The sequence below is a fragment of the Prionailurus viverrinus genome, chromosome C1, assembly GCF_022837055.1.
Source record: "Prionailurus viverrinus isolate Anna chromosome C1, UM_Priviv_1.0, whole genome shotgun sequence".
Taxonomy (NCBI): Eukaryota; Metazoa; Chordata; class Mammalia; order Carnivora; family Felidae; genus Prionailurus; species Prionailurus viverrinus.
Window position 1 is genome coordinate 25,607,780 of NC_062568.1, and position 22,303 is coordinate 25,630,082.

The 22,303-nt window shown below is 40.2% G+C and overlaps 1 protein-coding gene across 4 annotated transcripts in view; it reads right to left on the reverse strand.

The window, feature by feature from the left end:
• PARD3B (par-3 family cell polarity regulator beta) overlaps nucleotides 1-22,303 on the reverse strand; it is a 1,023,096-nt gene that overhangs the window by 281,545 nt on the left and 719,248 nt on the right. For all 4 annotated transcript variants that reach the window (XM_047872373.1, XM_047872372.1, XM_047872376.1 and 1 more), the window contains 2 exons: nucleotides 22,091-22,297; nucleotides 21,115-21,352 (listed from right to left, as the gene is read on the reverse strand). In XM_047872373.1, the coding sequence (XP_047728329.1) occupies nucleotides 21,115-21,352; nucleotides 22,091-22,297 (445 nt within the window). The remainder of the gene's footprint in view (nucleotides 1-21,114; nucleotides 21,353-22,090; nucleotides 22,298-22,303) is intronic.

Below are 22,303 nucleotides of genomic sequence, written 5' to 3' on the forward strand. Positions count from 1 at the left end.
TCATAGAAATGATAAGTGTTGAATAGTTCCCTAATTTCAGCTCTTAGAGTTAATGCTTTTACTTCTATTCCCTTACTTGGTCATCTCTTTCTTCCACTTCCCAGGCAATGATGCCCTAAAAAGATTAACCCCCTCTCTGGGGTTGGAGCCAATCATTTCAATGGATGCCACAAGTTCACCAAAAAATTCAATTGTCGAATTGGGTCTCTAATGGAATATGATTTTTGTTTCTTTTAGATGATGCCGTTGAAGAAGTTGTGGCTAAGTACACTGGCAGAATATAAAATGTCATTAAGACATGGTGTCACTGTTTCCTCCTCTGCTTCATCAACATGAACGCATCCATCTCTGGAAAGCACTCTCACATCTCCGGCATACAGTTCTTAATAGTAATTTTCAAATAAGAGCTACAATAAAGGCCAAATCCATTTTGTTACAGCAGCGGGAACTAACACCGGTGATCTGCTCTGAGCTAGTAAGCTACATGCCAAATCAGTTTCTACCACCCACCGGGAACAACACACTTCACATGCAAATCAACAAATTAGGCAGTTTTCACAGATCCTATTCCCTCAGATTTAAAGCTTCATAAAACACCACAAGATTTTTACATTAAGATAAACAACGAAGTCTGAGATGATATTATGTATTTGTGTTTATTTGCCCTCATAATTACAGGTAAATTAAAATAATGGACTATGAAATTCAACAACCCTCTCTGTACCCAGATATCTACCAAGTAGGACCAGAAAAATGTCTCGTTTCAATAAAGGATGTCTAACTATTCAAAACAGTGGGATGATTTCAGTAACGTATCTTGCCAGCCTTGAGTGAGGGGAGAGTGATTGTCAGCAAGGTTTCCAAGGAGGTGATCCTTGAACTCAGCATTTAAACATGACTAAGAGTTGGCCAGAGGGGAATGTGGGTTGAAAGTTGGCGGGATGGCATTTTACTTACGGGGAACAGGAAGGGCCCAAAGCATTGCCTGGCTTAATGTTCTTATGGTACATTCAGATAATTGCATGCACTTTTATCTCTGGCTGCAGGGAAGAGTAAAGGTGGGGCATCAAATGACAACTCAGAAATTTAAGTACTTCAAGGCACTGTAAAGCAAAACGTGGGCAGATCAGATTTATATTTGCGAATATCATATGGGCAGCACTGTAGTGGGTGGGTTGGAGGAGAAAGTCAAGACTGCTCAGAAGGCCACTGCTTTCATCTGGGGAGAAATGAGAGAGAATCGGAACTAAGGAAGTACAACGAAGATGGAGAGAAAGAACTTAGATACTTAAAAAGTAGAATTCACGGATTTTGTAACGGATTGGATTTAGGGGTGAGGGGAAAGGATATGTCACCCTCTTCTCTTTCCAGATGGCCTTAGTAAGGGTAGACAAGCAAAGTCCGTCTCACAATGCACACACTGTGTTCGGGGTATCTATCGAGGCATCTGGGAAAACTCTTTAGTAAGTTGGCGTATATGGATCCAGTGTTTGGGTGAAAAGTATGGTCTACGGTTGAGGTTGCTGGGGTGGGGGTGAGGAGGAGGAGGAGGAAAGAAGGTATAAGGTAAGAGAAAGAAAGAGAGAGAGAGAGAGAAGTGTGCCAGGAGAGGGATGTGTAGAGAGGTCCAGGCAATGTCAACTTTCAATAGGAGACTAAGATGAGTAGCTAGAAGTGGCAGCCAGAAAGCTATAAGCAATACCTTGAGTGAGCAGCATCACAGAATATAACGGCATGAGGAGTGTTAAGGAGACAGTGATCTACGTGGAAATGAAACAATTCATTTTTCAAACATTACAGAAACTCTGCTTACACCTCTAATTGCCTACCCTTTCAGGAAAGGAAATGCCCGTTACTTTCTTGGACACTAATTTTTGTCACATAGGATACCCTTGTTTTTTGAGGAAGTATAATTAAAAAAAAAACTTAATAAAAATGAGCATTGCTCTACAAGGCTAAGCATAAAGTATTTGAGTATACCATTGAAATTAAAAGGGTAAACTTTATCTATACGTCCTATTTATTTTATTATAGCCATTTCTTATCTTAAGCCCATTCATGTTAAAGATTTTCAATGTACAGAATTGATAAATTAGTAGAAGAATTTGTTTTACAGATGCACAAGTTCCAAACATAATCCTTTTCCAGTTTGGAGTACATTGTGCAAAGAAGCAATACCTCATGACCAAGTATGACATTACACCCTAATTCTATCAGACATTGTAAAGACCCCAACAGAAGGAGAAGGTGGGTGATACAGTCCCAGTGATATGAAATTCAAGGAGCTACCTAAGCAACCTTGATATTTTCTTAGTCTGAGCTGTGACGGCAGAGAGGAAACCTCAGCTTTGAGGATCCCCTGAAAAGCACAGGGTAATATAACCAGAAAGAGCCTCCACTAAAAAGAATCATATTTCTTTGAATTATTTAGATTTCTTTGAAATAGTTAGATTCAGGAGAGCTATGTTTGGTTTACACTTGAGGGAGCCTAGCTAGAGAGTATTAGAAAGAAGATAATCTTTTTTTTTTTTTGTTACATTTTTTTAAACATTTACTCATTTTTGAGACAGAGAGAGAGAGCGAGTGGGGGGGGGCAGAGAGCGAGGGAGACACAGAATCTGAAGCAGGCAGCAGGCTCTGAGCTGTCAGCACAGTGTCCGATGCGGGGCTCGAACTCACAAACTGCGAGATCATGACCTGAGCTAAAGTCAGACGCTTCACTGACTGAGCCACCCAGGCGCCCCAAGAAGATAATCTCTAATGAACACCCTTCCATGGTGGACAGTGTTGCTTCCCATGATACCGCAGTTAGATGGTTATCTCCAAACCAGGGGGTTTGAGGGGGTCTGTCTTGAGGGGGTCCTTGAGATACAAAACGTGTTGAGATGGACACTCTATACTCCATTATTCCTTCCACAGAGTTACATTCGTACTCCAATGACAGCTATTGTATCTATCGAGGCTGAACGTTGAATATATTAGTGAAAAGGCTCTGAGAGTAGAAATAAGAAATCAGCCACTTGTCAGGCGGAGAACATGGCTGGCCTTGCAGAGGCTGGATTTCATTATGAAATGGTTCTTAACTTCTTTCGAGAACCCTTTGAGAATTAGAAGGAAATGAAAAACTCATTCTCCATAAAAATATGCATTCTCACTCACAGTCCAAATTTTGCACACAATTTTTAGACAGCCCAGGTCTGTGCCTTAGATGTTTAATTGTATATACTTTATATGTATACATATACTTTACAAATACCATGTCATTGTATGTGGATTCTCAATGCGAATGGAAAAATTAAGATTTACTTTCTAGAATTTTTTTTTTACCATTAGCCTTGACAGAATATAGTTAATTTACAGAGTAAAAAAAAATGCTGACATACTAATGTTCACAAAATATTCATAACGCTACCTACCGATTTAATTTTTAAAAAGTTAAAAAGAGATGTTAATAATGATTTACCAACACATACTACAAGCTACCTTTTGGCTTAAAGTTTCAAAGTGCTTCATAAAGTTGTATTATCTTGTGCATGGGAGATACTTGGTGCACAGACATTCAAAGGCATACTCAGCTGACAAGAAGAACAGGGTAGATTTCAGCGGCTCTGACTAATTAAATCCTGACGTGCAGAAATAAGAAAAGGATTCTTCAGCGTGTTTACAGTATTTCTTACTGTTTTTGCCTTATCCAGAATCAATTCAGCAACATGTGGTCATGTGCATAGGAGGACTGTTACCACTGCATTCGTGTAACTTAGGGTCAGGCCCATGATGAGGAACGCACTCAGATGGTACTGCTTTATTTTCTGTAAAAGCTGAACTGAATGTTCAGGGAATTGGGTTTTTTTTTTTAAGTACTGATTCTCAACAGATGTGTTGTCTTACCCCCTCTGCTAGCTACATCTATATTGCATATTCTATTCTACTATAACATATCATGTGCACTGTACCTCCCCTCATATTACTTATAAGTGATATTACTTACATTACTGCACTTATGTTACTTATATAACCTTTATTATAGCTCCTTCTCTTCTCTCCAAAGACACAGGAGCTTGACTAACGTCAGAACCATTGGCGTGGCCTCTCCAACGTAAAGCATCCCAAATGTTACTAAAAAGACTGGCAGGATACACCCTATTTCTCCAAATCCTCCTTCCTGGTTAGGCCGATTATAAATTTCATGGATACATTTAACTCCACTATAGCTATCATGTTACATTTATCTTTGTGCATTTTTTTTGTCTTCAACATGTGTTCAAATGCACAGATACTTTAAGAAAAGCACTAAGTGATCAGAGACTGGTATTGCTTCCCCAGCTCCCCCTCCAGTCTTATCAATAAATCACTTGCAGCAAAATGGAAAGGATAAGAAGTCTGAGAAAAAAGAGTATCTGATTTCTAACAATCCTTCTGTAGCACAATTTTAATAATAATCAGCAGGATATTTTCCTATTTACCATCTTGTTCAAGCACATTGTGCTAAATTCAATGGTTAATGAGGACTCCTCCCGGGGATGAGACATTTGCACCTCTTTGCAGAGGTCTTACTTTTGTAGTTTCATTAACTACCAAAGAAACACATCTCACTCTTGGAAATGTGTACTCATTTACCACAAGCCAACACTGACTTAATTCCGGTTTTTAAATTAGATGATGATCACACAGTCCACAAAAATAAAAGAATAATGCATACTGGCTTTCTTGACTTGTAATCATACTTGAAGTCACCACCTCCCTCATTTTCTAATTTCTAAATTTACTGAGTTGAGGTTGAACTGAGGCCACCTGTTTACTCTTCTCAACTTCAGGATAAAAACTATACAATGAGGCAATGCTAGTAGCTTTAGAGCAAGTTTAAGGATAAAGGGATATCAGGTTTGCAGATACTCACACGTTAATCAGAAATAAAAAGGAATGGACACGTGTATCTGTATTTACATCCATATGAAGAGAAAGAAAAAGAGAGAAAATGCTAGCGCTAACGTGGCAAAATGTGAACATCTGAGGAGTCTGGGTGAAAGGTATACAAAAATTCTTTGTACTGTTTTGGTCATTTTGATGTGAGTCTAAAATTATCTTGTAACAAATTTAAAAAAAATTCTAAGTTCTGAGGTTAAAAAGACATAAATGAGAAACCAGATCAAAGAATTTATAGACATGGTATAGAAGTATGCTCTCAGACGTAATTACTATTGGCCTCTGTCTTGTAAATCAACAATCAATAACCCAAACACTTACGTTGTTTAAAGCCACTGGTCTATTGGCAACATGTAGCAATATACATTACAAAAACCATCATCCCTAAATGATATTAATGTTTCAGCCACAGCTGCCATCAATTATTTAAGACCTACTTCCTAAGCAGGTTGGTGGGTTTGTAGAATGCAAGATTTTCAGAGAAGGTAGGGAGAATAATGGAAAGAGAACCCAAACTGGATTTTATCCTAATAAGAGAATGCCTTCTGAACAATCTAGAACCCCAGGGTATATATACATAAAGGACTATTTTCATCTGGTGGTCCACCCACCAGATATAGCAAAATGACAGGAGTGCTCAAAGGAGCTAAATTTCCCCCACGCTATTACACCAGTAAAATAAAGGATCAACTTATTGAAATATTGGCCCAGCTAGACTTTCTTCCATTAACAATCAGTTGAGACACATTTTTAAAGCAACAGCTTAAATGAATGGCTGTGTGTCTGTAATAATTTTGACTTAAAATGTCAACTGTATTTGAGATGCCATGTGCATTTAATCAATGTCTCTGCATTGTAAAATAAATATACTTCCGTGTGACTGCTATGCCAGCCATAAATCATAATTCACAAAGACAAGAACATCTTACCCTCTCTATTGACAGTTGTTAATGACAATACTGATTAAAATGGAATCTGCCTGCCATATTATTGTTAAACAGTCTATTAGAATTTCTATTACATCCTATAACCTACCACTATTTCTCTTTATGCTGATACATCTCTTATGGAATAAAACATGATAGACAGTTAGATTTAAAGTTTAACACTAAAAATGCAGAACTAAACAGCAGAGCTTATCACTAGGTTGTAACCTGTATTTCCAAAATTAAGAGAGTTCCTTCTGTCAGAGATTCCAGTATTCAATAAACTTGTTTCTCTCTTTTACAATACTTGAGTTTTACAAAATGAATACTTTGGATAAAAAAAAAACTAGAAGAATAAAAACATCAATTGTTATTTAAGAACCACATCAGCCTATGGAGATGCCTACTAGAAACTGACTGTTAGTTACTATTTCTAGAAGGGATTTCCTGGAATCAAGAATTATTTCAGTGATCCATTGTGGAATGCATACTGTGGGCAAGGCAGTGAGCAATAGCAAATATGCTGTCAGAAACGCCCAACACCTCAGGATCACTGCGGAAAGGAATTAGAGTCCCACTAGCCATGATGGATAATGGCTGCAGGAATTACATAAAGACAAAGAGGATGACCTAGAGAGGTCAGCCAGCTAGTCTAGAAGTGGTGCACTTGAGCATATTCCATTAGCAGCACAGCCCATGGTGGTGAGGAAAATAAATGGCAAATGAATTCTTGAAAGGTATGATCCACAGGGTTCAAGGAAAACTATCCTGTAAGAAAGACACGGAGCTGGAGATGCAGCCAGGAATGAGTATTCCAGGCATGACCCATCAGAAATAGGCAAGTTCCCCTACACCAGTGCTCTAGTCTAAGACAACATGGTTCAAGCTGAGGTCTGCATGGGACTGTGCTTGGACTACCAGATGCTGAGATGTGGAAGGTGTTTATACAAAGCTGACCGGCGTCAGGAGAGAGATGCCTGAAAGTCAGCCCAGCTCTGTGTTTGGTTCAAGAGACCAGCAGGACCAGGAGAAACCTGAAAATTGGGTTATGTTTATGAGGAGATATGAGGGGAAGGTAGAGGGAAGAAAAATGAAGCAAAGACAGAGACACTAAGAAGAACACAAAAATTTATAAGACATGGATCTTATACTCAAGGTAGTGTAAACTCAGTGGGAAATATCAAGATGATCCAGGCCAACTCTAACACACGTCTTGAGGAATCAGCCTCGGCCAATGACTTTTCTATGTGGCTTGAGCATATGGGGCTAAGAAGATGCTGGGTGAGCTGGAGTTAGAAGGACTGAGAATGGGGGCGTCTGGGTGGCTCAGTTGGTTAAGTATGTGACTCTTGATTTTGGCTCAGGTCATGATTTCATGGTTTGGGTTTGTCGGATGAAGCCCCACGTCTGGCTCCATGCTGAGAACGCAGGACCTGCTTGGGATTCTCTCTCCCTTACTCTCTGCCCCACCCCCAGCTCATACGCGCTCTTTCTCTCTCTCTCTCTCTCAAAATTATTTAAATAAATAATTTAATTTAAAAATAAATAAATATTTAAGTAAATCAATATTTAAACAAAATAATGTAACCTTTTTTTAAAAAAGAAAAGGACAAGAAAGGCCTATCACGTCCCACATCTGTCCCCGCATCTGCATTTGTAGGGACATTCCTTGGCATCTTTGCTTTTTAACAATGAAAGCACTATTATTTAAATGAGTGTTAAATGCCTCGGTTTTTGGATTACTCGTGTGTGTGTGTGTGTGTGTGTGTGTGTGTGTGTGTGTGTGTGAATTTCTCCCTCTACTTCCCTCCCCTCCCATCACAGTATAGAGGAGGAAGCTGTAATTGAAAACAGTAAAACCAGATGAAGGGAAGAAGGTAGGATAAATAGGAAAAATGTTCTGATAGCAAGTTCCAATTAACCTGTCAAAGGGTCTTTACAAAAGTGTTTCAGTAATCATATCAATGTAGACATTAAATGCCCTACACAGGGGAAATGACAGAGGCATGAGAGAAATGGAGGAGATGGGCCGGGGAGGCTGGTACACAGTGTTTGGGTCAAAGTTCTAGGGAATTGGTCAAAGCCACTCCTTTCATTTTACAGTCCATCTTCATCATAAAAGCTGTTCCTTCATATACTTTGAAAATTCCAAGAGGCAAAAGGAAAGCAGAACAAATCTATGCTATTGATTTTCTACTATACATTGACTAGAGTTCAAATTTAAAGTGGAAAATTATAGTCCCTGGGGGAGAAGAAGCCTATCGATGGGAGGAACTACTACCGAAAGCCCTAAAATTAGGGTTTTTACTGTTCACCGGTGATTTTGTCTGCAATCATAGTTACAACCATTATTTTTGGTCGATGTGCCCTTCAGCTCGCTCTTTCTTGAGTTTTGAATTTATATAATATTTTTAAGGATTCTTTTGTTGGCAAGTGGGGTGCTGCTTTTAGTCATTCTTTGCTGAGACCTTTCTGCTTTGATTCCCGGAGTTAGAGGGCTTTTTCAGATACCAAGAAAGCCTTAAGAGAGGAGATGGCCGCTCAGGCTAAGGTAAGCACAAAAAATTAAGATAATAGAAGAGTTCACTCAACTTTTCTCTCAGAGCTTTCATTCTTTCATATGTTGTTGTTGTTGTTGTTGTTGTTTTTAATTTGTAGTATACTTCTTTTGGTTTGTGGTATTACAAACAAAATTAGTTTTTATTTTTATTTTTCAATGAATTTTTATGACTAGAGGGGCATATAAACAAAAGGTAGGGAGGGGCAGTGGATAAAATGGAAAATGCAGACAGACTTGCTTAAAACTGAACAGTTTCCAGGGGTTTTTAAGGGTGATCAATCTGGGATGAGCTCACTATTCTAAAACAGACCAATGGACACACCGAGTATGAATATGTTTAAAGGCCCAATTTTCCACTTTGTCTCGAATGAGGTCTTCTGTTTTGGCAAGTTACATGTAGTAGTCTTGAGCCACCTCCCTCAATTCCGTGCCATTTCACTTTGTTAAACTGACTTTTCAGATTGCCAGCCCTTACCGGCTTTAGTCTATAGACCCATCTGCGCTATAAGCATCATCAGCCAATGGCCAAGCAGTTGACGATCGCAATGACAACTTACGCACATACTGCAAGTGTACAGAAGGTGTGTATCTCCCAGGCAAAGACAAACTGCCAATCAAGAAGGTAATTGTGCAAGTAGGTTTGGGCATCTCACTTTCAGTATTTTTACCAAGTACACTGCAAACGGTCTGACCATACTTTTATGGGATCCATGGAAGCTCTGCTTATTTAAAAGGAGCTTAACACATTGTATGTTACTTTACTATTAGAACTTCTGTACCCTACCACCCTTTAAGGAAAGATCCCAGGTACCAGGAGAAGACATCTGACTTGTTGACTGTGTTCTCTCCAAACTGAGCACTGAGACTGTCACTTATAAGACAGTCCGTCAATATTTTTTGAATGAACGAAAGATGTCAGGGGAACAAAAAGAAAAGACTGGCTGTATGCTTACAACATGCTTGTTGTATACTTACCAGGTACTTGCTTAAAAGTATTGAATAAATTATTTCAGAAAAGATTTGGGATCGCTCCACTCAACCTAGAAAAGCAGCTTGGAAATAGATATAAAAATCCATGTATTTAAAAAAAGCCCAGGGTAGGTTTCTTAGGGGCGAAGAAGTAGAGAGGGTATACACCTGAATTCCAACCACAATTATGGTTATAATCTCACAAAATGGCTCTTAATTTTAAATCCCATTTTAATTGCTAATAATTTCGTATTTATGGGTCATCTTAATTAGACAGTGAGTCTAAGCAAAAGGTTCATGCTGTATATTTTTTTCTGGGTTTCCCCAGGGTAGCACTTAATAGATAGTCAAGTAATAAACCGATTGGCAATTTTTTTCATATCGTTTTAGATGGATATTTATCATTTTTAATTTTAAAGTACTTCAGGGAGGTCAATTCTACAACCTGTTCAGAAACCTCATTCCAGTGCTTAACAACTGTCTTCTTTTTTATATCTAACCTCATTTTTTTTTCTAATAGTGATTTTGGCCCATTTTCTCTAGCCCTGTCCTCAGTGGAGATGGAGAACAGCTGGTTACTATTACCACTTAACTCATCCTTCAACCTTTTCTTCAAACAGAAATTAAAAAAAATAATTAACTCCCAATGCAGTTCACCCTCTTTCTTCTTTTTGAACCACTTCCACTGTTTTCATTATTTTCAGTACTATTATCTAGAATGACTGAAGGGCACAACACAATAGTATCCAAATAAGTCTATTCTAATTAGCACACCATCACGCCGTTAGACAGCAAAAACTCAGTAAGGGCCAACACTGTGAAAAGTGTTGTGAGGGAGCCACTTTGTTTAGAGGAATTTCTGATCGCACTGAGGACAGGAGACAAAGATGTAAAAACCTGAACTAAAACCCAAGCCTGCCTATGGGAAGTCCAAAATAAGAAGATTGGGGGCGTAGGAGTTTTGATGAGAAAAAGAGACATGCAGTTCAAAGAAGGATTCATAAAGGTGATGGGGCTTAAGGTGGGCTTCAGAGGGAGAAAGCAGGACTGAGAGAGAGAGAGAAAGGGAGGGAGGAGGTGCTATCTTAGGGTTTCGCAAAGCTCGTTTCGGGTAATCCATTAGAGTGGTGAGTTTGCACAAAGGAACAGTTGAAAACGATGATAGAAAAAAAAATTAGGATGAATACAGAGGGCATTGAATGCCAGCCTAAACAATTTGAACTTTGGAGCTGACAGCTCCCATATGGGGGCTCCCAGGACTGGCTGCATCAGAATCATCCGAGACACCCAGGCCTCATCCTAGACCTCTGATGTAAGGTCCAGGGATCTTTAATTGTAACCAGCTCTGTAGAGGCTCCAGAGGACCGTTGGATTTTGAGAACTACTAGGTAATTGGGAACCTCTTGGCTCCTAGAGCAGAACTGGTTCTATTTTAAGAACATTTTATGGGCCGGGCGTTTTTCATATATCATCTAATTCACTCTCAAAGCAATTCTATGAAGTAGATGCTATTATTATTCCAATTTTACAGAAGAGGAAACTAAGCACAGAGTAGTTAAGCAGGTGCCGAAGGACCAACAGCTAAAGAGAAATGTAGCTGGAGTTGAACCTAAGTAGATTTGGCTCCAGAGGATCTGTTTCTTGCCACTAAGCTACAGTGAATTTTAGTGGAGAAGGTTTTCATTAAATATTTGATCACCAAATGAATACATGACCATTAGCTATGCCTAGGATGAACTGGAATGAAGAAAGGAAGAAAGCAGGCAGTTAGGAGTTTGTTGAAACAACCTCATTATAGAAGACAAAGACCACGGTTAGCGAATGATGATGGAGGTGGAGGCTGAGATGGAAGAGAGTCTTTTGCACACATCAGCAGGGTTGCTGGCAAGACAGTGGGCTCTCGGATGGCATGGGATTCCTGGCAGTGCCTCCTACAGAATCAGGAACGTCGGGATGAGCTGGTGACTCAGATGGGTGGATGACGCATGAGATTTCAGCTATGTTGAAGCTGAGGTTGAGGCAAGGCCACCATGCAGAAATGATCAGCAGCTAGCTGGAGAAGCAAAATTGGACTGCCTCCAAAATCCTGTTAGATATTATTTAGCATGGTTGAGATAATAGTCCTAGATGTGCAATCCAATAATATTTGTGTATCTCTTATCCATTTTTCAATTTGTGTATCTCCTCTGTCTGTCTGTAATTGTTCTGGGAAGACTCTGGCTTATATGGTTATTATGCCAAAGATTCAAGCCTTTTCCCTTAATTACAAACCATCTCATATTGTTAAATTGCTCCTTCATAGGTTGGCTTAAGACAGGAAAATCCAACAAATAGCAAAAATAAAAAAAAAAGTATGCGTTCTACAGGGTGTATGAAAGTAGATACAGAATTATGGCTGGTGTCAATGCATTTTTAGATGCTAATACAATAGCAGCAACGATTAAGAGGGGTCTGGGTATTATTATCAGTTAAAATCTGGCTCTCGGCAGGCAGATTCACTTCTCAATGTCTCATTCTTTATTACCTGCGAAATAAAGCTACTATTTGCCACCCTCATCTCCCATGCATCTTAAAGATGGATGCTAGCAAATTACATTGAAGTTCTCAGATAAAAGGTGCTAAACAAAGAACTAATTTCATTTTTCCCTCAAGCAAATTATTAAATCTATACATGTCATTATCTAATAGTATTAAGTAAACATTGCACAAGGACACGACATTGTGCTGGACATGCTACAAAGCAAATTAGGCAAATGCAGTCACAACCAGGAACTTGTAAGTGTTTATATATATGAGTAAACTTGCTGTTAATATGTTTTATTAGTTATTTAATACGAGTATGCAAATAGGTCCATTAGGAAATCCTTTGCATTTTATTAATCCAGCATTTTAAATGATTATATTTCACCTTAAATGCTAATGAAGTTTATTTATTAATGTGTATCTTCCACTTTAGCACCTGTGAAAGTTCTCTTTAGCATATCAATTTCTTTAAAAGTTAAGCCGACATCTTTCTTTTTTCCACTGGACTTTTGTTCTGATCTGTTAACAAATCTAAACCTCATTATCCAAGAAAAGTAATGAGATAAAGGGGTCTATTTTTTTTCGGTGCTCTTTCATAATTCACATTACCGTTAATGGGAGTTGTGCACGCATATTAAGAGAAGAAGAGGACCCTAATTACACAAATAAGCCTTTTGGTTGACACTCTGTGTGATCATTTGTTATTATGAAAAATACGAGAAAATCGTCTTGCTTTGGACAGTCATAAACAGAGCGACGGAGGAATCGAGATTACATTTGGTAGGAAGAAAAGGAGATGAACGGCAATCAGCTTTTAAAATGATTTTGAAAACAAGTTACCCATACATTTTTATACTAATTAACTCCATCTATGCCCCTCGCTGCTCTATGAACATATACTGAAAGAAAACAGATAGAGTGATAAACAAACATTTGCAGGCATGCGTGACAGCTGAAAAAAATTACTAAAGTCAGACACCAAATAAACTCTGTGCGTGGGGCACTGCAGCGGCTCATTTGTCTATGCACTCAGCCCATCTGTCTCTGGGTCTTCTTTGACTTAAGAAATAAATGTTGGCCACACAACCCTAAATTTGTCTGATCCAAATTTAATCTATACTTTTTAGTTACCATACTTGCCTCTACCTTCATCATTTTCTAGCACTTGCCCTATTCCCAGAGGCTCTCCTTCCACTTCTTTAGGTTCTTCTGTTTGCAATCTATTCCTATTGTGATGCTAATTTTCCTCTCTGGTGCTTAGTTGCAAAGGAACAAAAGCTAGGATGTATAATACATAAATATATAAATATTATCAGCTATCACACCACTGGGTTTAATGGCAGTCAATATCGGTATATTACACTCTCTACTTTGCAATTCCATTACGGGCTCAACACCGCTGGTCATAAAATGTAGCATTCTGAGCCCAGGCCTGTGATAGTAATAATGAAAAAAAAAAGGGGGGGGGAGGGTCATTTCTCTTCCTAACTCGAATGAAAAATTAAAATTGCTAGGGCACTTAGCTCAAAGGAAAATTGGCAAATTAGTAAAATGAAGAAACAAAATATTCGTGGTTCATATTATGAAAGAGAAAGTAAATAATTTAAGATGAATTGTGAGGTGAGAAAATGCAGTTACCAAAAAGACAAAAAAAGAAGCCTAATAAAATTTCAATGTATTTCAGCTTCTATTCCTTTTTCACTCAATCGTAGTGAGCCATGAAAAAGGATGGATGGTTGTACCTGTAAGTATCCTTTGACATGCAAATGTATTTCTTTGCCAGTCATATATTTCTCTCATGCTCAATACATGTAGCCATTTCGCCCTGATCCTGTAAGGTCCTCTGTTTTCAATGTATTTCTGTATACAGCTTGCAGCTGAATGAAGAAGTTTGACCTACTTTGGCTTTCATGTTTCATCTGAAATTTCATGTTTCAAACTGGCCTCTACTTCATGAAGCAAAGCACCTTATCTCCAGCTTGTTGTTGGCCTTTTTGCCTTTGGGGAAATGACTGTTAAAATTTCATTGGCCTGGCTACATTAGATAGGTTACCCTTCATACCCATAAAGTTGAAGGGATACCCAGACATTTTACAACCACTATCTAGAAAGAGGTAATGACAGGCACAGCCACATTACATTTATTGTACATGAGACCTATAACAGCCGTTATGGGATCAAGGTAAAGAGGAAAAATGTATGACAGATGTCATGCTCCCTGGAGATTTAAGTATTCAGTCTCTATCTAACCTAATTTAAAAATCAAGTCAAAATGTATCTTTATAGGTAATGTATTATAAGACAACTTCCAAGGCAACTCAATGAAATAACTATGAGCCATGCACTGAGAATATCAAGTCCAAAACCCATCCATACACTCTGGTCTGAAATAAAATACATGAAGGAAAAAAATACAAAAGAAAAAATCCTGTTTCTCCATTTGAGTCCATTTTCTATTCATATTCAATACCACCAAATAATTAGATGACCTTTGAAAACAGTTAAAGGAGTGACCCAAGGCTTATAAGATAGAAATGACTGAATGATTTTAGCTATGTCATTACTTCCTATAGTTTATTAAACAAAATTGTACAGTCTGAAGAAAAATTAGCATGACACAATAGCAATTAGAGGGAAAAAAATGAAACAGAAATTCAATGGGCTCCAAGTCAAACGCAGAATCTGATGGCTGGCTAAGGCCACGCAGGAAGACAAAAAGTAAAGCCTACCAAGTCAGGCGCTACAGTGACAGATTTGCCTACATCAATTAACTTCGATTTCACAACAACTTGGAGAAGGTGTGTTACTGTCCCATTCGCTGCTGAGTAGACTGAGACTCAAAGGGATTAATGAAGGCCACAGAGGCTGTAATGAAAAGGTTTTCAACTAGGTTAAGTATTAATTAATGGTGATGATGTCTGTGTTGTTTGTGGTGATGGAGGAAGGTGTGTGTGTGTGTGTGTGTGTGTGTGTGTGTGTGTGTGTGCGCGCGCGTGCGCACAGAAGTGTTCCTTTTATTTTTTATTTTTTTTCATGTTTATTTACTTATTTTGAGAGAGACCAAGAGCACACATGTGTGCAGACAGGGAAGGGACAGAAAGAGAGGGAAAGAAAGAATCCCAAGAAGGCTCCTCCCTGTCAGTGCAGAGGCTGACTCAGGGCTTGATCTCACAAACCATGACACTGTGACTGAGGCAAAATCAAGAGTCAGATACTTAACCAAATCAACTACCCAGGTGCCCCAGAAGGTGCTCCTTTTAAAACAATCCACAGTAAGATGCCCTTATGTAGAGTTGCCCTAGTTTCAATAAAACAGTATATTAGTATAAAACCAATGAAACACAGACGTTTTAGCATTCCCAAAGGTTAGAAATAAAAAGCTGATGCCTCTAGATTAAAAAAAAATTTCCTCTGTCATTAGGATTCATAATTTAGTCTTTTCTAAGTAGAAACCGAGCCAGCGTATCACTGGGGTATACCTACCTTACCTGAGTTAAGAAACAAAGAATATCCAACTGGGCACCTGGCTGGCTCAGTCAGTAGAGCATGTGACCTTTAATCTCAGGGTTGTAAGTTCAAGCCCCACCTTAGGCATGGAGCCTACTTAAAAAAAAAAAAAAAAAAGAATATCCGACTGATGGGCTAGGAGGAATAGCACTGACAGAGACAGTTACAAATCAAGTCCAGCATTTAGATTACAGCCCACATGTCTTCAGAATGTTTACTTCAAGTGTAATAGGCCTTTATGTACTAAAATAGACACAGTTTGGGTTAGCGTTTTGTTATAGCTTTATGTGAGGTTGGTTTAAAAATAACCTCATATTCGTATGCTGAAAAAGAAAAAAAAAGAGCAGGCATAAAGTGATTTGGCTTTAGGACCATAGCATGCTAGGTTCTGATAACAAATCTGCTGAAATTAAGTGGAGCCTGGGCAGATAAACAGCCTGTTAGGCAGTTAGTTACTATGGGGGAGATGACCCCATCCCTTCTGACTTTACCTTCTTCATAACACCTGCTACAGTCTGAAATAATCTCAATTATTTTGAGTTACTTGTTTATTCTCTCCTCGTCACTGGAATGCAAATTACGCAGGAGCCACAGCCTGGCTGTCTTGTTCAGCACCAAATAAATTGACTATTGATTCCCTCAAGTTGACAAGGTAGTGCTTTGTCCCAGAGGTATCCATCCCAGCCAAATGTCTCACCTCTCCCTGGGAAATCTATTGCTACAAGTAATTTACATGTTTATGTGATATTTTGCTTGTTTGGTTTTACACTCACTGTAAGACATTCAAAAGTCTTTGAGTTTTCCTTCATTAAAACCAACAAAACAAAACAAAACAAAACAAAACAAAAAACCCAAAGAACACCATAAAAGCAAGGACTTCATTGGTGTATGCCTAGTGACTAGAACAGTGCCTGATGCAAAATAAGCCTTTGATAGATAATGTGGAATAAATGAAGAGTAATTATGAATGCGCTTGGCAAAGAGTAAGCATTCAATATACATTATTAATCAAATGACTATGGGCAAACAAATTTTTGAAACAGAGGTGACGTTTTCTATTGGCAGGTTTAGCACTTTGTTATTTGCTAATCAAAGCAAAGTCAACAAGGAGTTTACTAGGCACGCTTCCTTCTGGTACCAAATGGCACAAAGGGTATAGAAAAGGTACTTGATCGAGGTCAAAGTTTTCCGTTCAGGGTCCAGCACAAGTTGATAATTCAAAGGTCTTTGAAGTGAGTGGCCTATACTATCAAAAGGAAACAACAGCAAGTATGATATAAAGGAATGGATTTGAAATACAGATCTGTGACAGAATTCAGTTTAAGGAACGTAAAGATCCACGAGGTTATTAAATAATTAAGAAATCAGGGACTGAATGCTAGGCTTTCCACTCCAGAGAGGGCAAGATTTTGTTAGCTAAAGGATATTTCTCTTCAATGCTTAGAAAATATCTGCTAGAGCCCAGGAAAGCAGCCTGGGGCTGACAGCATTTGGCTTGTGTACTGAGGGGGTCTGAGTCTCAGATTGCAAGGAGCTGTAAGGAGCCACAGGCATGGTAGCAGGTATTGCCATGAAGAGTACAATGCCCTAAGGAAGCCAGACACATGATGAAAAAATTGAAGCGCCTCGATCCCCTAACGTTCTCTTTCAACTGCAGGTAAACAGGATTCGGAGAAACTAGGAAAGTGGGTAGGTTCTTGATCTGCATAGTTTGCCATCATAATTCATGGCCTGTGTAAGAGCCACAGTTGAATCTACGAGGAGGTAATTCTGAAATCAGCAAAGCATACTGGAACCAGACCACACATTGAAAGGTATGAATTAATGAGATCCCCATAAGTTTTTCAAAAGGATCAGGAGGAGGTCAAATTAACTAACTAGCTAAACCATACGACTACATATCATGAACACAAACGGACCAGCTGATATCAGAAAAGCACACAACACTTAGCTTTTTACAAGCGAGAGCAAAGCCACTGCTAACACATTCGCTCTTTCATGGCGCGTGGTTTGGTGAAGGGAGGGAGACCATTTCGGTCCCCACTTGTGCCCTCGGCCAGGTGCCACTGTACACGGCACAGGGGCAACATCCTACATTAAAGCTCCATGTCGGGAGAGTGGCTGTGAACGCAGATAATGGAAAAAATAATACATATTTAAACCACACACCCAACTCCTAGGGAAGCTTAAAGCGATCAATCTTTTTTAAATAAGAAAGAAACTAAGTCAATAGCATCTGAGCAACAGATGAGAATTCAAGCAAAATCTGTTGGCTAATGGTAACAGCTTTTGTGTTCTTCGCTGTTGAAAGTGTGCATGTAGCAGCAACTCCAATATGCTCGCAAACTCAGATGCAAAAGGCTATGGAAAACAGTTGCTATTTTTACACTGGAGATAAAATCAAACACCACCTTTCAGATCTTAATTTTGCTAAAACAGGAGAAGGAAACAAAGCGGAGTTGCTAGATGTCGAAAGGATCTAGGGCCTGTGATTTCCAGCACAGGCCAATATGGGGTCTATTGGGCAACACAAAGAATAGCTGTCTCTGAATTATGGGCAACGGGGCCTGAACGTGCCAAATCAAAGCATCTGAGACGAAACACAGAGCTAAGGCTTGATTTAGTAATATTCTAGAAAATGGGATATGTGAAGTTCGAACAGTCTTTACATGTATAGGCTACTCTAGTTAAATCGTTACAGTTTTTTTCTTTAACACCTTAGATTAAAGAGGAAATTGTTTCCTTATAAATGAGTACGATATTGTAGAAGTAGTAATAGTAATTATAACAACTGTATTAGTTTTCTATTGATGATATAAAAAGAATTTCTATGAACTTAGTGGCTTAAACAATAGAAATGGGCTGAAATTAAGGATTTGGCAGGCTACGTTCCTTTCTGGAGGCTTTCCAGAGAGAATCCACTCCTCTGTCCTTCCCAACTTCTAGAGGCTGCCCTCATTCCATGGCTCATGGCCACCTCCCTCCAAATCAAAGCCAGCAATGTTGCATTCCTCTGTACCTTCCTTCCATAGCCACATCTTCTACTTTTAAGGCTCCATGTAATCACCGTGGGCCATTGGGGGAAATCCAGGATAATCACCTTTATCTTAAGGTCAGCTGATCAGCAACCTTAATTCCATCTGCATCGTGATTTGCCTTTGTCATGCAACATAACTTTCACAGGTATCAGGGTTTGGGACATGGACATCTTTAGGTGGCCATTATTCTGCTTACCACAATAATTAACGTTTATTGAATGTGTATGTCTTGCCAGGTGCCATTCTAAGCATGTTACGTGTAACCAAACCAATATAATTCTCATCATAATGGTATATTCTAATTCTCATTTTTCAGATGAGGAAACTGAGGCACAGAGATTAAATAATGTGCCCAATGCTACCTAGAAAGAGAGGTAGAAAGGCCGGGACTGAATTTAGCATTCCCCATGCAGAGCCTGCACTGTTAACCTCTGAGCTCCATAAATAAATTCAAAGGCAATTCTCTTTATATATTTGTATTGTGTGTGTCATTATTATCAGGATGCTTAAAGCATAGCCCTCAAATTCTGGCAATCATAATAATTACCTGGAAAAAGGGCAAGTTTAACATTCAAAATGTCAACTGGAAAGACAGAGTCTATAGAGACCACCAGGAAAAACAAACCAATGCCTACTGAGAAATTTGTCCTCCTGTGTCAGTATTATCTGCATTGCCTAAATGTGACGTTGCAATTTCAAGATCTCTCTCTCTCTTTCCATATATATATATATATATATATATATATATATATATATATATAATAACAGATTATACTTATGTTCATGTGTTATATATGAATAACAGACATGGAACGGAACTTGCGTTTCTGTCTGAAATTTCAGTTGAAAAATCCCAAACTGAAAATATCTGATGACAAATGCCACCCAGCATTCTTGACAGAGACATCTCCTAAGGGCTTAATAAGAAGTAGCCAGCATCACCTCTCACCTCTCACCTTTAGCCCATGGAAAAGTAGACCCTGAGAGAGGGATTTTCTGTGATGGAGAATTACAGGAATACAGAAAGTAATGCAAAGGGGTATCTCCCCCTCACACCCCCAATAAAGTAAATAAGAAGGCTGCAAGAACACCCCTGAGAGAATGTGAAGGCCGTAGAGGAGACAGCAGTCCCCCTTCCTACCTGTTTGAGACCTGCAAACATTTACTGACCCGCTCCCTTCCCCATGCATGCGAGCTTGGAAGGGTTTGGGACGTGGCTGTCGAGCTAGGGAGGCACAGAATGGGGCTCGGCTCTGCCATAGAGAAGTCTGAACGTGCCAGGCTGGTTGGGGCATCCCTACAGCAGGATGAGGAGAGAGGGGAGCAACGAGAAGAGGCTGTGTTTCTATCTTTTGGGGAGGGCAAGAGCTCAGCAATTCCAGTGAGCCAAGTGGATGCTGCAGAAGGAGGGTTGGGCTACAGCCATCTCGAACTGCCACCATCACAGTCTCTCCGCCAGGGGTGGGGGGAAGGAGACCTCTGGGTGTGCTGTGTGAGGTCAGAGATGAAGGGCCAGAGGGTCTCAGGAGGTCAGTGGGAAATGTATCTCCTAGGTAGCGGCCATAAGGAACTCCTGAAAAATCTACAAAAATAGCCCACAAAGGCCCCCGTCAGCAGATTATGCCAGATCCAGACACCTGTTTGAGTACAACTCCACCACTATCTTAATAAGGCCCTTCCTTCCCTCCCCGCCGGGTCCAGAGACTGAGAAGCAGGAGAAGGTGGAATCTACCACCACATCGTGGGGCCCCTCCTTGGGGTTGAGGCTTGAGGGGCAGGGCCGGGAAGTTTCGAGAACATTAGACTGGCATTTTAGACCCTGACGCAGAGGCGGTTTTAATCCCCAAAGCGACCAGAAAGCCATCAGCTGGAGTAACGTCATCAAACTGTGGACACTCTGTCAGTGTCAACAAAGCAGATCTGGGAGCAGCTGTAGGAGAAGAGACAGTGCTTTTCTGACTGTGCCCTGCTGAGCCATGCCCGTTGGACAGGCTGGCTGCATACGGAATCTCGTGCCCCAGCCCCGCTGAGTTGGGAGAGCGGGTACGCTCGCCTCACTGCGGAAAAGGAACACGGTAAGACTCAGGGCGACATGTGAAGCCCAGCAGCTCGTGTGAGGAGAGTCACGGACCAAGAACAGGCTCATCTGACTCCAGATCCAGTGACATGTCCACTGACCACAGGGCTTCCATGGCTGAGAGCCGATGCACCCGCAGGCCCGGCCACGCACACACCTACCACTACACGGCAGGTGAGGGTGGTTCAGTACCCTGTGTTCTCTAACTCCGAGCAGGTGTTGTAGAGGCAGCAGCTGGGGACTTCCTCGCCTCTTGCTTTCCCGGATGGAAGAGGCGTTCAATTTACCTGCATAACGCTTTGGTACCAAGGACCGCGGGCACTGCCCGTATCCCTATCAGGCATTAGCCTTCCTTTCACAACAAATTTCTAACAGCCTCCTGCCATCACCACGAGCTTCCGGAGCCACCCAAGAAGGCTCCTTCTGCTTCTGCAGAAAAGGAACAAGCACATTCGCAATTTAGATTTTTTCCCATGTGGCTAAAAAGGAGGGAAAGCCTGACTTTTTCCTGGGTGCACACAGATGAGCGATCTCACCAGGAGAAGCCAGAAAACAAAAGAACCCTGTGGTGCTTTCACAGCGGGTCCATACCTCAGCATGGCACCAAATCCTTTCTTCTTTATTTTCCTTTCAGGATCTCCGTTTTCCTCTTTCAGCTTTTTCTCCTTGACTTTCATTTTGCCTTTTTCCTTCTTCTTCTCCTTCTCTTTTGGTTTTTTGATTTTCCTGGCTTTATTTTCCACGTCCTCTAGCTCAGAGCTCCCCTGAGGGGCAGCTTCACAATTCAGAGCTCCTTGGCCGGAGCGAGAGCTCTTATCAGACAGACCGTCTGTACGGAGAGAAAAATCAATACACGTGGTCAGGGGCACTTTCCGTTAGTATATCAAGAAAAGTTCAAATGTAAAATGCAGAAGAATGAATAAGGCCTTCCAGAGTTCTACCCTTCCACGTGGCTACGTGCATCCTTTGAAGAGACAACTGCCGAAATCTGGTTACTTCGAGCAAGGTTTGATGTTGGGAGTGGGGAACAATTGGTGGTTTGGCCGGTGGTATGAAAGGTCTGATATGTGGTAAAACACTAATATCTCTGAAAGCCAGCTTGTTAACCATGATCGGCTCAGAAAGCCCATATGCTGGGAAACAAACAGGGCGAGTGTATTTCCAGGAGAGGTTTCTGAGCACAAATGTAACCTAACTGCTTCTGCCCAATTAATGCAGTCAGTCCTCAGGTTGATGCTGCTTCTAATGACTTCAATAAGAATGTCAAGAAATGCATACTTAGTGCTCCTACCCTAAGGGTAAATGACAGTTGGTCCTTGTAAGAAGGTGAAGGAGAACATTTCTTTAGCATATTTGCACTGTCAAATAAATTGCATATTGTGTTATCCAATTCCATGTTCGTTAAGCCAAAGGGCAAAACATATCAGGAAAATGAATTACTTTTAATATCAAAAATATAATTGTGATCCCTAAATCATTTTTCTTCGTAGTTAAGCATACATTCTTGCCCATGATTTGTGGATAATACTGAGATGCAGAAACCCGGGAAGGAGGCATTTTGTCCTACCAGCTTCTAACTCTTCGGGTCCATCGTAGGATTTGTCAATGGCTGCTCTGAAGCTCTCATTGCAGCCACGGCCACGAACCATGTGTGGCCGGGGTCTGTGGAAGGGAAGTTCATTCTTCCTGACCTCAGCGACCGCGGTCTGTAGACTCTCCAAGGAACTGGACTTTTTCAACCCCAGAGTTGGACCGAAATCTTTGCTCGGAGATTCTGGAA